The 17,734-nt window shown below is 45.6% G+C and overlaps 2 protein-coding genes across 2 annotated transcripts in view; both read right to left on the reverse strand.

The window, feature by feature from the left end:
• The window catches only part of celsr2 (cadherin, EGF LAG seven-pass G-type receptor 2), a gene marked incomplete at its 5' end in the record, with an annotated part of 57,747 nt that extends 47,536 nt beyond the window's left edge, over window positions 1-10,211 (reverse strand). The window contains one exon of the mRNA XM_079265661.1: window positions 6,674-10,211. Within this exon, the coding sequence (XP_079121787.1) occupies window positions 6,674-10,211 (3,538 nt within the window). The remainder of the gene's footprint in view (window positions 1-6,673) is intronic.
• Window positions 10,212-12,177: 1,966 nt separating this feature from the next.
• LOC306775334 (E3 ubiquitin/ISG15 ligase TRIM25-like) lies at window positions 12,178-14,237 on the reverse strand. Its single transcript, XM_079265677.1, has one exon. It carries the CDS (start codon window positions 14,223-14,225, stop codon window positions 12,543-12,545), a length of 1,683 nt encoding a protein of 560 aa, XP_079121803.1. The 5' UTR covers window positions 14,226-14,237; the 3' UTR covers window positions 12,178-12,542.
• Window positions 14,238-17,734: the final 3,497 nt, after the last annotated feature.

A 17,734-nucleotide genomic window follows, 5' to 3' on the forward strand; every position in this document is an offset into this window, starting at 1 on the left:
AACTATTCATGGAAAGACAACAAATCAACAGAAGTGATGAAAGTTAAAAATACTGAAAAAGGATCCACCTGCATCTGAGTGAAAAGTATAAATAGTCGCTCTCATTCATTGACTGCCGGCAAACAGTGAAGCACAATAATACCACTGTAGCAGCTCACGAGGAAACCATCTGTTTCGTTAGCCTGACGCATTCTATAAATCAGGCGGTGATGAAGCATCTCAGTCTCCTGCACGTCATTGCTCACCACCTCTACCAGTCACACCTCTGTCCTCCTGTCTAACAGCCTCGTGTTGACAGTTTGCACAGCAGAGCTGAAGCATATGAAACCAGGTCAATACGCCTTCAACAACACCACACGCCATGTTGCAAATGTGGTTAATCAGACTCGTGTTAAAGGAAAACTTCCCCCACAAATTGATCATTTGTTTATCAATTACTCAACCTGTGTTACCTTGAGTTCCCGCATGGCTCCGCGGTGAACAAGGTATCTTAAAAAGGAGAAAAGTCTTGATGAATTGAAGTAAACGCGGGCCGTGTTTCACAGCAGCAAAACAAATACATTTATTAAACAACACTATTTAAAACACGTCAGACTCGCACGAACGAGTAACGCAAGTACGAGACTGTTAATGCAAAAGTGTTTTAAATCGTACATTTTGATGCCTCTGTTGTTTTACTTTGTTTTTTTACTTTCGTTATGCGGTTGTTAAAAGCAGCCCCCATTTACTTCAACTTCAACCTTTCTCGGTTTTTGGGTTCTCTGTTCAACGTGGAGGCACGAGATGAGATGAGAAGACTTCATGGTCACACTGGGCGAGTTATTGACACATTTTGGGGGTGAAATATTCCTTTAAACATTAATATTTACATAGATGTGGATATTTTTAAAGATTTTTCTTCGTCAATGTTACGGTCGGTTTGTTAAACTTTGCATTCACGCTGCATTTGGAGCGGCCAAAATAGATACTTCAACCGTGTCCAGCAGTTTTAGCTAACTATCTAGTTTTCTCTTCACACACTCAATCGCATCAACTGGTGTTTCAGGTGTTTCAGGAGTTACAGCAGACTCAATGTACGGGTCTGTTTCTTCAATCAAATCAGAATTTCTGTATTTTTTCAAACTAGTTAGGGCTGCTCCACAATATTCAATGTAACCCCTGAGGTCTAAGAACCCCTGGTTGGGAATCACTGTGCTAGAGCTTCATCATCATCACCATCATGTGCTCAGTCAGCGATTCGCTGAAGGGAAGACTTTAAAAAAGGCCTGCATCAGACTGTACAGTAAATAGGATAATTCACGGATGAATAGCAGGCCCGGAAAAAACTGTCATGAAGACAGCAGCACCGGGGTAAAACAAGTGGACACGAAGAGAGGAGGGGGCAGCCCCAGACAGGGCCCACTCATTGTCTGCTGGGATAGCGAGGACAATGCAGGACAACGCTGAGATATATGCAAGCACCACATGGCCTCACTCCAGCGATGCACCAACCCTAATCCCAAACACGATTTCCCCTCCTAACATTATAGATGATGTCATCCTCCCCCCTAATCACCCGCGCCCTCACCCCACCTCATGTCCTCCGGACTCCAACGCGACCGAGCGTAGAGGCCGACAGGAGGATGTTCTGCTGCTGGGAAACAAGGCGGCAGAAAAAGAAATCGGATACCCTTTGAGCGCATCTGTGCCACAAATCAAAGAGCTTAAAGACGACACTCTCATATCACCAAGCGCTTAAACTCTCGGGCGCCTTCAAAACAAGGGGCCTCTGACATCTGTCACATGCAAGCCTGGACTTTATGCTGCATATGGAAAGTTTCTATCTGCGGTCAGGTGTCGGCTGACTTGCTGCATGTCCTGTAAAAATGCTTGAGTGAAAGGCAGGACAGGTCAGTGTGTCCTAGAGCATTACAGGTCTAAAGAAAGCCTTACATGCTTCATTGGAAAGAGGGAGAGGGTGACAGTCGCTCTTTAGAACTTTATGTGCCTCCCCTCCCCCCCATCTTCAATTTACAAAAGGGACCTTACCCCTCGTCCCCACCCACAAGGAATTTCTCAGGCATTGCTAGGTTCACCATGACAACTGGGTGCTTAACAAAGCATTTCTCTTAGGCATTCTTCCTTTCACAAGGGAGAGGGGGGACAACAGTCAAAGGAGGGAGAGACAGAGAGAGAGGGGGGGGGGGGTAAAGAGGGAGGGTGGAGGATCTTGAAATGATGGGAGGGAACCATGGAGGTTGCAGGGGTGAGAGCTATAGACCCGGGTAGATATAGTAGAAAAATGGGGAATGGTGACAGGCAGACAAAAAGGGGGAAAGAGAAACAGGATCAAGGTGATAGGTGATGTTAAAGGGAGGAAAGAGAAGAGAAACAGTGCTACAAACATTCCAAGCAAGCCTGCAAGTGTGACTAACGCTGTCCTGGGAGGCTCACGAAGAATGAAAAGAGCGCATTACCGATGACTCCAGTCGCACTAAACACGGGCGAGCGTTTGCAAGCTGTGACTCTGAATCCTGCGAATCAACCATGAGGCGAACAGAAATGCATCAACCATTAAGAACGCAGAAATCAAAGGTGCGCTCCGCTTGAGTGAAATAATAACATGATGGTGAGGAGAAAAGCAATCAGAGAGGTCCAGCTGTTGGAAGCCACACACACACACACACACACACACACACACACACACACACACCAGATTTGTGCAGCTTGATGGGCTAGTGTTACAGAAGACAAACCCCTGAGAAAGTCCCTCCGCAGACGGCCTAAAGGTTTAATAGATTATAATGAAATTACGCTGGCTGTGAATGTCTTGGCTCTTACTTATACAATATGTAATGGAGCAGAGTCTCCTTCATTAAAATTCCAGTCTTGCAGCATAATCTTATGCGAGGATGGCAAAGGGCAGCGGGCAAAGGGGGTCGAAGAAAATATAAAAACACATTCAACCACATAGAATACGTGCGTCTGTCCTGTATCCGATTGGGGAAAAACTGAGAATCTAAATATTTGAAACAAGTTCTGAAAGCAGCAAGTAATCTTTGAGAAACCGACAACTTGATAATCGTATTCATTGTTTGCTCCAGTTAGTTGGGCTGAATGCCAACAGGCAAGTTTGACAACGACGCAGTTTAACCTTGGAGCAGCCACAGCCAACTTAGACGTACATTTGAAACTCAGAAGGGTCTCGCTCCCCTCCCCACAGTGACCAGAGCCAGAAAATATCTGCTGTCCACCATGTAATTTGAGCGTCTGTACAACCTGCAGTGTGATGTGAGCTGAATCAAACTGCCATCATTAGTTCTGGAGGCGTGTTTGTCTGCTATAGCTCCGCATTGGTGTTTGCAAAGTAAGCATGCAGGGCACGGTATTGGCTTGGATTCAGAATTTGATTAAAACAAGGACAACGTGTCCTCGTGACAGTAATAATGATGTATATATTTTACATCTTCCAAACAGGAGGTGCATCACTCCTTCAGTCACTGTATAATGCAAACAGGAATTGACACATCAACATAATAACGACAAAACAAATCGACCTGAAATTGAAATTAAAAAGCACAACATGTTCAAAATGAAGGATAATGAAGGATTAGCAATAGTTTCTATCTGGAAATTAACAAGGCTTTAAGGATGAAAGGAAAGCAGGGGGAAAAAATGCTTTGCCATCAAATGCAAACACCTATTTATGCAGGCTCACGCTTGCCTGGGAGCAGTAGATCAACACTGGTCCGACAGATCCCAGGATACAGATGCAGCAAATCGAATCCCTCAGACGACAACCAGCCTCTCAATTCTGCAGTGTGACCACAATTATCTTCATAATACAGAAGTGACAAACGATGAATATTATCATCACATTAAGGCAGTTTTGTTGTCAACATGGGAGAAATGCGAGCTAGAATTCAACAGATCCCTAAAATCTGGAATCAGTTTCAGTACAACACAAACTCATTCACACATATGGATATGAGTTTATCGTTCTCCTTCCTCGCATTTAGAAAGGAGGCAGGCCCAACGCCGGCACACTGCTGCTGGAAATCTGACTCCTTAACGTCATTACGTAGTTATAATCATTAATGTATGCATTGCACACAGCCAGTGCACAATAAGGTAGCAGGATCTCCGGGGTTATGTGATTGTCAGATGTGTATTTTAGTGCCTGCTTATGATGTTAAATGACGATAGTGCCAATCTGAATTGCAATATTCTGTGTTAGAGGATTCGTCAATTTATAGATTAAAAAAACCTTTAACATAAAAAAGGGATTGTCATATTTATTAACAGGCTTTGTTGCAAAGATCAATTCCCAGTGGTTCTTGTTGTTGTTATTGTAATCAATGCATTACATTTTACTCACGCTGTGCTGCTTTCAATATGACGCAATGAGTGCACGGCCAGAGTTCAAACGGGCTCATTACAGTCCTGCGACAGCCAGAGATAGACGACTGGATTTTTACCGAAACCCTGTTGAGTTTGTGCCGACAGAGTTTAAACCCGGAATGGTCGCTTGTGGCTACATTTTTCTTCCTTTTTTTGTCAGTGCATTGGACTAATTGATTGGTGTTGATATGTGAATTTCAACAAACATAAGAAAAAATGCTTAATAATTCGAGTGAAATTGAATAGTTTTCTGACCAAATTAAGATCTAATATTATCTGAAAACAAATTACTGTATGTGAAGGATTTGGAGTAATGCAATGAATTATAGTATACCGAATACAACTTTAAGAAGATCCTCCTGACCTGTGGATTATTTAAAGGTTACCTTCCCAAAGGACACTCTTTCAACTTGAAGCAAAGTGTAGTTACATTTGAACCGTTGCATCCATTTCAGTGTGAAGAGCAGTGCTCAGAAACGATGTTAATCACAGTCAAACAACATACAAAAGAGCCCATCAAATACCGTCCATCATAAGGGGCCTCTTAAACAGCAGCATGAAGAGACAGATAATAGGAAGACTTGGGAGGTCCCTGGAGGGAGAAGCCTTTGAAAATTGGGGTCAGCAGCATCTATTGGAGGAGCTCATCTTCCTACCCCATCTCCTCCTCCAACAGCCCGTCTACAGGCTTTCCTGCTCCGTTACAGTACAACTGTATCCTCCAACATGCTCCCAGTTTACTCAACTGCAACTTCACCCCCTTCCCCCTCTGTCCTCCTGCCTCCCTCCATCTCCTCCTGCCTCCCTCCATCGCCTTCTGTCTCCTGCCGGGGTGCTGACACATAAACCCCAGCAGGTGCTGGACGCGCTGAGGAGACACGGCCTCTAATTGGTCCTTGGTGGAGTCACAGCTGTTGCCCCCAACCACGGCCTGGTATGAGCTGTAGCCCCTGAATCGACAGCCCACTGTTGTTCTCCAGGGAGGCAAAGCTCAGCTCCAATCCATTAAAACGACTACTCACTCAATCCATACAGTATCTGCTACTCAGTGTCAACTCATCAACCAATACGAAAACATTTCCACTCTTTCAGTGAAATCTTCCTACCAGCCTTAATCCTCACCTTTCTTACCAGATTTCATCTTAAACCGAGCTCTTAATAATGTCCCCTGGTTCCATTTCCCTCTCTCTCAGACTGTGCCAAGGTCAAAGAGAAGGCAGATTTACAGCGGTTCACACTGCGTCAAATAAGCTCCAACGGAGGGTTAAAACAACCCGGCCACTGTCTCAGTGGCTGTAATTCAAGTTCAGTCACATTTTTAGGGCAAATCAAACTCTGTAATTTGCGCTGGCATGTCAAATTAAAAGTTTCAAGGAACGCAGGCGGTTTAAGACATGCAGGTTGGGAGAGACAACACCAGCAACTGTTCTGGATCTTCATCACCCAAAACAGTGGACCAAACGGTGATTTAAATCGTAACCAACTCTTGTTATCTCGAAATACACCGTCAGACCAGAATCCTCAGCCGCAACACATTTGAGCCGGGAACCCTGACAGCGATAAAAATGCTCTCTCTGTCAGATTAGCACGAGAAAAAAACAAGCCAGCCAAACAACACGTAAAGAACATCAACTGCTCATTTTGACTCAAAGCAAGTGATAGAAATAGAACATAATTGAATTAGGTCTTCTGTGTGTGTGTGTGTGTGTGTGTGTGTGTGTGTGTGGGGGGGGAGGGGGGGGGGGGTTATGATGGGCAATTATGAAGCACCAGCATCAGTCTGCCCAGTGTAGTGTGGATGCCACAAGATAAAGACGTGCTCAGACAGCTATTTACATCTATTCAATAGACAGAGCTAAATTAGGCTTGTTTAAGCTCCTCAATGAGAGGTCCAAGAAATTACAGAGAACCCCCCCCCCCCCCCCCCCCCAGACACACACACACACACACACACATTAACCAAATTTAACTACTTACCTAACAGGCTTTGAATGCTGAAATATATCGTTGTGACTTGGTGCTCTGAGTGATTTTTTGGACGGGGGTGAGTGGCTTACAAATATCCTGCAGTGAAAATGAATCCTCCTTCATGAATATTTCTATTATAGGGAAATCAATCGGGAACACTGAAGCCAAGAAAGACATAGTTAAGTCGCAATCACTTCCATTATCCAGTAAAGTGAAGCGGTAAATGTAAATGAGGAGACAGGACATGTTAATGGCAATAGAGTAGGAACACACCTTCTCCTCTCACTGGGTGGAGCAACAACAAAGAGTTCTCTAACAGTCTCACCTGACACTGAGATCCTCATGGAGGCCTCCAGGGGCCGGTTGTTATCCAGGGCCGGGCTCAGCTGGATCTCTCCCGTGCTTTGGTTCAGGAGGACCAAGTTCAGCTCGTTTCCCTGCTCGAAGCTGTAGTGGAGCTGGTCCGAGACGTCGGGGTCGTGTGCGGGGATGCGTCCGATCACTCCGGTGGGGAAGCTGCTCAATTTGTCCGTCACGTAGTTGTTGAAGATGATCTGGAAGTTTTTCAGCACGGGAACGTTGTCGTTCTTGTCGACAAGTTTGATGTGGACTGTGGCGCGGCTGACCAGAGGCGCAGAGGTGGCCTGGACCACAATTATATACTCAGATATTGTCTCATAATCCAGGTCTATCAATGCAGTCAGTTCTCCAGAGAAGATGTCCAGCTGGAACACCTCTGGGATGTTTCCCTCCACTATCTGGTACATAATCTGTGCATTGCTGCCTTCGTCTGGATCTGTGGCTAATACGTGTGCAACCACAACGCCTATGGGGCTGTTCTCCTCCACCATGATGTCAAACTCGTCTTTCTCAAACACGGGGGGGTTGTCATTCACATCTAGGATTGTGACTTGGATGTTAACGGCTGTTTTCAGAGCAGGAACACCTTTATCTACCGCAAACGCCTGCAGGCTGTAAACGGGCACGTTCTCTCTGTCTAATCTGCGCAGTGTGCGGACAATGCCAGAGGTGGATTCAATTATGAAATCTCCTTCGCCATCCTCACCCCCCTGGAAGGTGTAGAAGACGCGGCCATTGAGCCCAGAGTCTCTATCAGTGGCAGAGACCTGGACCACGCTGGTGAACACCGGCACATCCTCCATGACGGAGCCCACATAGCGGTCTCTGAGGAAGCGGGGCGAGTTGTCGTTGACGTCGTTCACCAGTATCTCCAGGTAGGTGGTGTCGGACTTCTGTGGGATGCCGTTATCTCGAGCAGTGATGGCTACCGTATAGGAGACCTGGTCCTCATAGTCCAGCTCCATCTGTGTGGTGACAGCTCCCGTGTCGGAGTCGATGTCAAACTGAGGCATGCTGTCATCCATGTAGTAGGTGATGCGTGCGTTCTCGCCTGTATCTTCATCCGTGGCACTTATTAACACAGCAGTGGTGCCGACAGGCCTGTCCTCGTTGATGTTGACGGTGTAATGTGAGCTCTGAAACACAGGTCGGTGTGTGTTGGCGTCAGTGACGTTGACAAAGACTTTAGCGGCGTCAAGGCGCGTGCCGTCACTCGCAGTGACAGTCAGGGCAAACTGCCGTTCTAGTTTGTAGTCTAGAGGCAGCGCCAGCGTGATGAGCCCCCCTCCACTCTGACTCGTGATGGAGAATCTGTTGCGGGTGTTTCCGCTGGATATCTGATAGGTCACCACACTGTTGATGTCCTGGTCCACAGCTGACACTGTCACCACGCTGGTCCCCACGGTTGCATCCTCATTAAGCCGCATGTAATATGCCTTCTGAGTGAACTCCGGGTTGTTGTCGTTGACGTCTAGAATGGTCATGCTGATGCTGGCAGAGGAGGACATGACAGGGTAGCCGTGATCTCGGGCCTCCACTCCAAAGTTGTAAAAATCGACACTCTCCCTGTCCAGCTCGGCTGCCACTACAATCCACCCCGTGCTGTTGTTGATGGAGAAGGGGAAGTTCGGGGTGGTTTGAGTGAGGTGATACTCCAGCCTGGAATTGTCGCCAGAGTCTGCATCCACGGCTTGGATGTGGATGATGGAGTAGCCCAGCGGCACGTTCTCCAGCACGGTGGCCTGGAATGGAGTGCTGACAAAAATGGGGGCGTTGTCATTGACATCCAGCACCTGCACCGTAACCAGGCCGCTGATGTTGGAGAGCGGGGGGCGTCCCCCATCCTGAGCCCGGATTCTTAGAGTGTATTCTTTGTTCGCCTCGTAATCCAGGTGACTCACCAGGTCGATGTTACCTGTCTGAGCATCAATATAAAACTGTCCCCGGGTGTTTCCGCTCATGATGCTGAAGTGAACGGCGGCGTTGCTCCCTCTGTCCCGGTCTGTGGCGGTGACCTGCAGGATCTCTGTGTTAGGGCTCATGTCCTCTGGCACCCGGACCACATAGCGTTTCTCACTGAACTGGGGAGCATTATCGTTGTCATCCTCAACCACAATGTTAACAGCAGCTGTGGCGCTGCGGGGCCCGGGGTCACGGCCTTGGTCATTTGCCTCAACGAGCAGCATATAGGCTTCCACCTCCTCTCTGTCTACCAGGCCTTTAGTGCGGATTACACCGGACCTCGAATCAATCTCAAACACATCATTGGACCCGTTGCTGTTGATGATGTGGTAAAGGATGTTACCATTAACAGGTGCGTCCCCATCCGTGGCCCTCACAGTTAACACCTCATAGCTTATTTCTAGATTCTCCCTGATGCTTTCCTTGTAGTCCTGCTGCTCAAACACGGGGTCATGGTCATTGGTGTCTCTGACTGTGATAGTGAGGGTGGCCATGGCCGTGCGACAGGGCGTGCCGTGGTCGACTGCGGTCACACGGAACACGTGGGTGTCTTTCGTCTCCCGGTCCAGCACCTCCACTGTGAACACTGCACCGTTGGCCGGGTCCACAGCAAAGAGATTGTTGGAGCGGCTATCAAAGAGAGCTTCTATAAAATACTCCAGCCTTCCCGCCTCCCCCTCATCCACATCTACTGCTTTCAAAACAACAACTGAAGTCCCAGCAGGCTTATTCTCTGCCACAGACACTTGGTACATAGGAGGTTGAAACTGAGGGCTGCTGTTGACACTTCTCCTCCTCCTGCTCACAATCCCTGAATCAGACCGAGCTGCCTTTTCCAACAGCTTCCCTAAGTGGCCCTGCCTGAAGGGGCCCTGCCCCACACGCCAGTGGACAGAGATGGGGTTGACTTTAGCGCTCAGTCCCTCTCCTGTGAGCACATCACAGAGCAGGTCCAGCTCCACGAGTGTGTCCTGCCTCCAGCACAGCGTCTGGGACACAAACAAGTCCCCCTCAGAGAAGTAAAAGTCCCGACTGTTGGTGACTTTGCAGCGGATCGGGGCTCCGGGTAGCAGACCCCCCACTGCAAATAAAGCAGAGCCTGCTTGGTGGCACTCTGCGCGTTGGTGGCTGTGGGTGCTCAACAAACTGAGCACCTCCATGTCCCACTGAGGTTTTCTTTTACGCTTGTTTGAACAGTTCCTACCGTGAACATGCACGTCGTACTGGCTGGTGAGGAGATGCCTGTAGCCGGAGTCCGTGCAGTCAGCCACGGTGTACACGGTGAAGGGGTTGGAGCGCAGCGAGGCGCACTTTACCGAGTCCGAAACAAACACAATGTCCGCCGCTGCGTCTGTCCCCAGAAAGCGTTCCGTGAATTTGGGAGCGAGTACCTGGTCCAAAGCGCACCGTGCGCCCCGCTCCGCGCCGGCCACCACCGTCCTTGGCCCCACATCCTCACTGATGTGAACAGTGTAACAACGCGCGAGCGACAGTTTACACCACCAGAAAATCAACAACAAATCCCATTTAACGAAGTGCATCGCTCCTCAGTTTGTGTTCTACCGGGTCTCCGAGTGGGAATCTCTGCAGCTCCCTATTCCGTTAAACTTTCCGCCTGTGAGTTTCCCTTTGTTGCAGAGGAGCCATGCTCTCAGCGGGCGCACTTCTCTCCGGTCACTCCGGCTGATTTGTAGAGGTGGACCCGCAGTAACCTCGTCCGGAGCGGCTCTCACTCACTCACGCCGGCAGCAAAACAGCAGCAGCAGCAGCAGCAGCAGCAGCACCTCCACTCGATCCGCGTAACTGCGCTTGAATGGTGAAAATGGCTCCAGCTCCCCCTGCGCCTCAAGGCTCCTCATTATCATAAACCTGTGTGTGTGTTTGTGTGTGAGAGCGAGAGGGAGAGAAACAGCTCTTAGGGGTCGAAGGAATTGACAATTGATACCCTGATAAATGGTAACTTCCTAAAAGCTTCAATCAGGAACCAAAAACAACAAAAACAAGACTTTCATATCGTTCACTTGACGTAAATATTGTATGTAAATATGTTATTGCTTGCCACGTTTGAATAATTCAGCTGTATGTACTGCCAGTGTTATCTTTACATTATTTTGGTTTTATTTAAGTTTTTAAGAAAATGCAACACTTTGAATGGCCAAGAGAGAGCTCTGTGGTAGCGCACAACAACCCCAAAGCAATATTATTCCATCGGTAACAATATGTTCAGGTATACTTCAGCCACCACCACCTCTCACAAAGGGTTTACTCATTAACTGGCGGACATTCCTCGAATGGTAGGTGGGTAGCGGTTTAACCCAACATGAGGCAGGTTGTTCTTTCACCAGATGACCAGCGTTCAGAAACCTTCGGAAAAAGGACAATTTACACTTCGTCCACGAATTTCTACTATTTTGAGTTCACCTGTTGTTTTCAGATCACTTTTCTATTTTCAAAACGGGAGCTGTAAATATCATAAGGTCAACTCTGTCAGAGTAAGACACATATGGAATAAAACATATACCTGCCTTTAGATTGAATACAGACGAGTGACACTTGGAGCTTGGCTGATGTGCTGAACGTCACTGACACCTGGTGGACAAACGGCAGTCACGCACTTTGAGTCATGATTCGTGCTTTTCGTCGTCTCTCTCGTATTTCCATGTTGACATTGTGTTGCATGAATGAATGAGGCTCTTCTTCAACTCGCTTCTCAATATGTCCAGTGATGATCCAGCTGGTAGACCGGTGCTCAGGATGCTGCCTGGAGCGCACTCTGATCACAATGTTGGGCTCAGCAGGAATAAAATAACCACACATCCCAGTGAAGGACCGAATGACAGCATGATACAGGTAAGTGACAAAGAAACACTGAATGTTTCTGAGACCTGAGCTTTTACTGAATTAAAAAAAACAAAATGTTGGTTGTAAGAAGCGACACGTGATATAAAACTCTGCTCATTTCTCTGTGACAAAGATGTTTTAGTGAGGACAGTTTAAAGGACAGAGACTGACTGACGATGTCCTTCTGCTCTAAACATGAACTCTGTACTTTGAGTATAACTGACTCAGTTATACTCTCATATTAGTTTCACATTTTCTCCATCAGCTTTGTATGAAACCCTGTAAATAAGACGAGAAGAAAATACTTTGTTCATTCTTGAATCAAGAAATACTTTATTCATCATGTAAACCTTCAGTCTGTTCACATCCCATCAGTAAAGTCTGTTCAATGACTCTTGTTCAATGAACACGTTCACTTCATCCTCACAATCTATTTGTTTGACCAGAATCTCAGTTATGTAAAAGAGAATAATGTATGATTTACTTGTTGATTATGATTATAATAATTAGTTATATAATACATCATAGTACCTCTTTTGTACAACGATTAAGAAAACAACAAGAACAACATTTAATCTGTTGTAGAAAATGAACACAATTTCACTTTAACAAATCTTTACAAAGAGTGCTGAGAACTAAATCTCTTTGATAAAGAAGCTCTGGTGATTTCTCTCTTTAAGAGCCATGCAGTGGAAGAGAAACAACAACTAACAAATACATCAATACGCATATTTATCAAACATTTAAACCTCAGAGCAGTTTACATTTTCATGAAGAGAAATATCAGTTCAGGTCAACAAAGATCATCATGAGCAGTGATAGCCTCCGTGGCTAAACAGACACAGGAAGGAGCTCCACCTGAAGACACTCAAACATTTACACAACAACAACGAGAAGATGTCAAAGTACCGCCCTCAATCTTTGATTGACAGCTGAAGAAAAATGAGCAATTAAGCGACAATGATGGAGACAAAATGAGTTTCAGGATTAAAACACAAAAATGAATTTGCTGTTCCTTCAATCACTTCTGACTATTTGAGTTTACAGAACTCAGCAGTGGCTCCATGATAATAAATCCGGAGTCCAGCATAGAGAGGCTGAGTGAATGTGGTCTGGACTCTGTGGAGGAGAGTCATGGTTTCAGAGACGCTGTAGAAAGACAGAATACCTGCTCTGTGATCCAGGTACACTGCTACTCTGGAGGACTGAGGACCAGAGACAAGAGTTTGGATGTTGTTGTACCAAAATGTGAAACTGTTTTTGACACATTGTAACATCCAAGATTTGTCATTCTTTCCAAATTTACATTCATCAGAGCTCCCTGTTCTGCTGATATTCTTGTATGCGACTGCTACATAAACTCCTCCTCTTCCTCTCCACTCCACCTCCCAGTAACATCGTCCAGTCAGACTCTCTCTACTCAGGACCTGAGGACATGAAGTGAATCTGTCTGGGTGACTAGAATAAGACTGTGGTTTACTCATAACTGTTGCTTTTCTGTTCCCCTCAGATAATAACAGCCATGTGTTTGCTGTGTTTGGATCCAGTGTGATTTCACTTGAATATCTTAAGAACTCAGCTCTGGTCTTGGGCTCTGCTCGTGAATGTGACAGTGAAACGTCCACTTCAGTCACTGCCAGTGAGACGTTTGTCCTCTTCTCTCTCAGAACGTCCTGTAGTTTATCTCTGACTTCTGACACAGCCGCCATCACGTCCTCAAAGTAGCTCAGAGGACGGATGTCGATGGCGGACGAGTCTGTAGCTTCTCTGAGTGGTGGCAGTGAGGGGTAGTTGTGTAGAAACTGGTTGTGATCCTCTGTGTGTGAGAGCAGCTTCAGCTCAGCGTCTCTCCTCTTCAGCTCAGAGATCTCCTGCTCCAGCTTCTCCTGAAGCTCTTTGACTCGACTCACTTCACTTTTCTGCTGGGATCTGACCTGCTGCTTCACATCGGAGCTTCTTTTCTCCATGAGACGGATCAGCTCGGTGAAGATCTTCTCGCTGTCCTTCACCGCTTCGTCGGCAGAGCGATTGACGGCCTCCACCTCCTGCTGAAGCAGCTTCACGTCTTTCTCTCTGTCCTGGATTCTCTGCTGGATGTTTAGTCGACTCACCTCCAGCTCTCTCTGCCTCTCAGTCCTTTCTGCTGCAGCTGTGACTGTGTCGTGGCCTTTGTGTTCATCCATTAAGCAGAGATAACAAATACACTGCTGATCAGTACGGCAGAACACCTTCATCACCTCATCGTGACGAGAGCAGATGTTCTCCTGGAGCTTCTTGGAGGGGTCCACCAGCTTGTGTTTCTCAAAGACGGGGGCTTCATAATGAGGCTGGAGGTGTTTCTCACAATAAGAGGCCAGAGAGACGAGACAGGACTTGATGGCTTTCCGTTTCCTTCCAGTGCAGAAATCACAGGACACATCTTCAGGTCCAGCATAGCAGTGATCAGCAGGAGCAGCTTGGAGTCCAGTCTTCTTCAGCTCCTCCACTAAAACTGCTAACATGGTGTTTTTCAGCAGGAGAGGCCTCGGTGTGAAGGTCTGCCTACACTGAGGGCAGCTGTGGAGATTCTTCACATCCTCTTCATCCCAGAAGCTTTTAATACAGTTCATGCAGTAGCTGTGTCCACAGGGAGTAGTCACCGGATCCTTCAGTAGATCCAGACAGATGGAACAAGAGATGATTTCCCGATCCAGCTGAACTCCTTTCTGCGCCATTTCACCTCTCAGTGACGACTGTCTGAGTTTCGCTTCACTAGAAGTGACTCTGCTTTGACTTCTGATCTGAACAACATGTGTTTGTTCAGTGAATGGAGGCTGTCGGCTCTATCGCTGCACCACCATGTTGGTTACACCCATCTTTAAAACTGTAGATCTGAAGGGGAGGGAACAAGGAGATATGTGGACAGGGTGGAGCCGGCTGTGTTTGAGAGCAGGAGGAAGAAGGAGGGTTATCAAGCTGTGCTTCATTCCAGGAAGAGGAGCAGCGCTGTGAATGTGAACTTTGTTTCCTCATTCACAAACAGAGCCTCGGTTAAAACCTGCTGCACGTTTGAAAACATTTCATTTCTTTAGTTGTTAAATATTTCTTGTCTCCTCAGAGGAAGAGTTATAGACAAACATGAAGCCATCAAAAGCCTCATTCTGTTCAGTTTTCTTTTACTGCTTAAAAACAGCTGGCTGACAAAAGAGTTGTCAAATTAAACTAATATCAAACATTTAAATTGCTGTATTATACCTTTCTCTCATATTTAATGTTAAACTTTTAAACATTTGTCTCAAAACTTGTAACGTTACCGGCAGCTTGCTGCTGCAATATAATGTTACCGGTAGTGGTGTGACGGATCACGGATCGATCCGTGATCGGTTCGGATCACACCTCACGGTTCGGCACACTTGTGAACCGCGGATTAATCGATTTCTTATTTTTACAGTTTAATCATTATAGTGTGTAATAAAGTTTTCTTGCCGCTGTTCCTTTTCAAGTAACAAGTCCCCGAATATCAACGCAGTGTCAGTGGACAGAGATAAAGCAGTCGTGTGCTCACGTGAGCGGAGCGTGTTAGACTGTTCTGATGCTGCAGACATTGGCTGTTTTATTTCAATATTGATCAAAGGACGAGGGTATCAACATACCTCATGTTGCACTTAAACGTAACAGAATTGAGTATTCTTGAATGTTTTTTATTTATTAATGTCAGTTCAAATTGGACATCTTCAATATTTTTGTTTTCATGTAAGACTGTAGCCCAAAGTTCTTTGCTTTAAGTGTTTCTTGAAGTTCTTTAATTAATAAATGGAAAGCAAAGTTATATTAGTCTCCTCCCCTTGCTGATCCGGAAAATGATTGCACCTTATTGCACCTATCCAGAGATGAATCACAAACATGAAACCATTGCAGGCAAAACCAGCATGAAAAGTTATCAACCGAACATGCAAACCAACTTAACACCAACATTGCTGCTACGTGACGTGACGTGTTTCAACAACAGTCTGATCAAAGTACTCTCACCCGCAAACTATTGAAGATGCCAATGTGATCCGTTTTTTGGGAGCTCTGATAGCCTCGCAGGAGAAAGGAGAATGTTGAAATGATTTTCAATTACATTAGTTTTCAATGATTTGAAAATTGGTCAACTTTTTTGTTACTTTTAAAGAGTAATTGTCCTAAAAATTATAACTAATCTTATAAATACTGATTACAAGAACTGGGCTTTGCTACTTTATAGTGGGTTACAAACAATAATTACATAGTAATATTCCGCTTATAAATACTTAGCAAGGTGAGTGAATGGGAATGCAGTTTGTGAAGTTGTCCACTCGCTGTTCTGTGCCTTACCTCAAACAATGAAGAAACAAATAAGGAGCTTTTTACTGTTTTTATTGTTGCTGGAGGCTCTAATACAATATGAATCATAAGCTTTACAAAATAAAAACAAAACAAAAATACAACAAAAAGATTCCCCTCAAAAATGGAAACAGACAAAGGTTTCCACTGAGACACAATGACAAACTGTGACCCCCAACAAAGACGTAGTAGGTGAGGAGAGAGAAAAGTTGAATAAGCTGAACAGAGGGGAGGCATGTCATGTTATACACAGTGTAGGGGGGGGGGGGGGTTGATGTTGTGGGTGTAATCACCCGGTGATTATAACAGTCCATCCCCCATGTTTGACAAGTCCACATTTCCACTGACTGCAGCCCCACACGGGCTCACATGCATGCGGACAGAGTGGAGTAAAGAGTAAAACGATTGTAACACAAACCGAAGGCCGCCCTCGTGGTTACACGTTTAATAACCATAAGAATGAAAGTTATACACCGACAGTAATAATTTTATACAAATATATCAGGGGGGTGACGCAGACAAAAGTAGGTGCTTGAAATAAATTTGATGTACATAATAATGACAGCCCCGTCGAGCCTACACCCTTCCCAGACGAGGAGTCGTTACCTCCCTCCCCAGCACCTACTTCCACCCCCCAAATTCCATCCAGGTCCCTTTCCTCTCTCACACTCTCCCCATCCTCCCCCCACCTGGAGTTCACTGACCACATGAAAGAGCTGGTCATTGCTGGGACCAAACACACTCCTCGACGGTTCCACAACCATCTTCTGTCTCCCCTACATGATAACGGAAATAATTGATATCTTCTGGGTCCAGGCTACAAGGCTAATGACACCAATGACTCTCTCCAGGAAAAGTCGGGGCCCTGTATGCAGCTAGCCGCTTCAATTCCTGTCCTGCAAGTTTATAGAAAAAGAAAGGTGAGGCTGCGAAGAAACAATAGTAAACATGCTAACTTATCAAACTTAGCATACATTCCTCGTCAGCCTGTCCAAATAAATTGGGCAAAGAAAGCTTTAACCACATTAAACTTAGCTTTATTAAATGTCAGGTCTCTGTCAGGAAAAACATTTTTAATCAATGATTTTATTGTTGGGCACAAACTGGACATTTTGTTTTTAACTGAAACTTGGTTAAATCAAGATAACAGTGCAGCTGTTCTTATTGAATCAACACCTCCCAACTTCAGTTTCATGAGCGAAACAAGAGCGCATAAGAAAGGAGGTGGAGTTGCTATTTTATTTAATGATTCTCTTCAATGCAAGCAGATGTCCTTTGGTCATTTTGGTTCTTTTGAATATGTGGCTCTGAATTCCACTCAATCTCTATTCCTAAACATTTACAGACCACCTAAATACTGTGCAACCTTCTTTGATGAGTTTACTGAACTGCTGTCTGTAATCTGTATTGATTTTGACTGTGTTGTTATTGTTGGTGATTTCAATATCCATGTTGATAATCCCCAGGACAGAGATTATATAGAACTATGTGGTGTCCTTGATAACTATGATCTGACTCAGCATGTGACAGGACCCACCCACAACAAGGGGCACACTCTGGACCTAATCATCACCAAAGGTGTAAACATTTCCAAGGTTGCTGTGACTGATGTTGCACTCTCTGATCATTTCTGTGTTTTCTTTGAGAGTGCAATCTCCTTGCACACAAATGTCCAAACCAAGGTTGTGACAAAGCGTTACATCTCTGAAAACACCAGTGAACTATTTATTCAGAAGTTCTCCTCCACACCAGCCCTCTCTTGCCTCTCAGTCAATGAGCTTGTAGATGGCTTCAATTTTAAAGTTAAAAATATTATTGATGCCATTGCACCCACTAAAGTGAAGGTTGTCTCGGGTAAGCAAAGATCTCCTTGGAGAAA

This window comes from Melanostigma gelatinosum, assembly GCF_949748355.1.
Source record: "Melanostigma gelatinosum genome assembly, chromosome: 3".
In the NCBI taxonomy this organism is placed as follows: Eukaryota; Metazoa; Chordata; class Actinopteri; order Perciformes; family Zoarcidae; genus Melanostigma; species Melanostigma gelatinosum.

What these genes read in the sequence shown, in the direction of transcription:
- LOC306775334 (XM_079265677.1), bottom strand. Translation starts at nt 14,225, where the DNA reads ATGGCGCAGAAAGGAGTTCAGCTGGATCGGGAAATCATCTCTTGTTCC.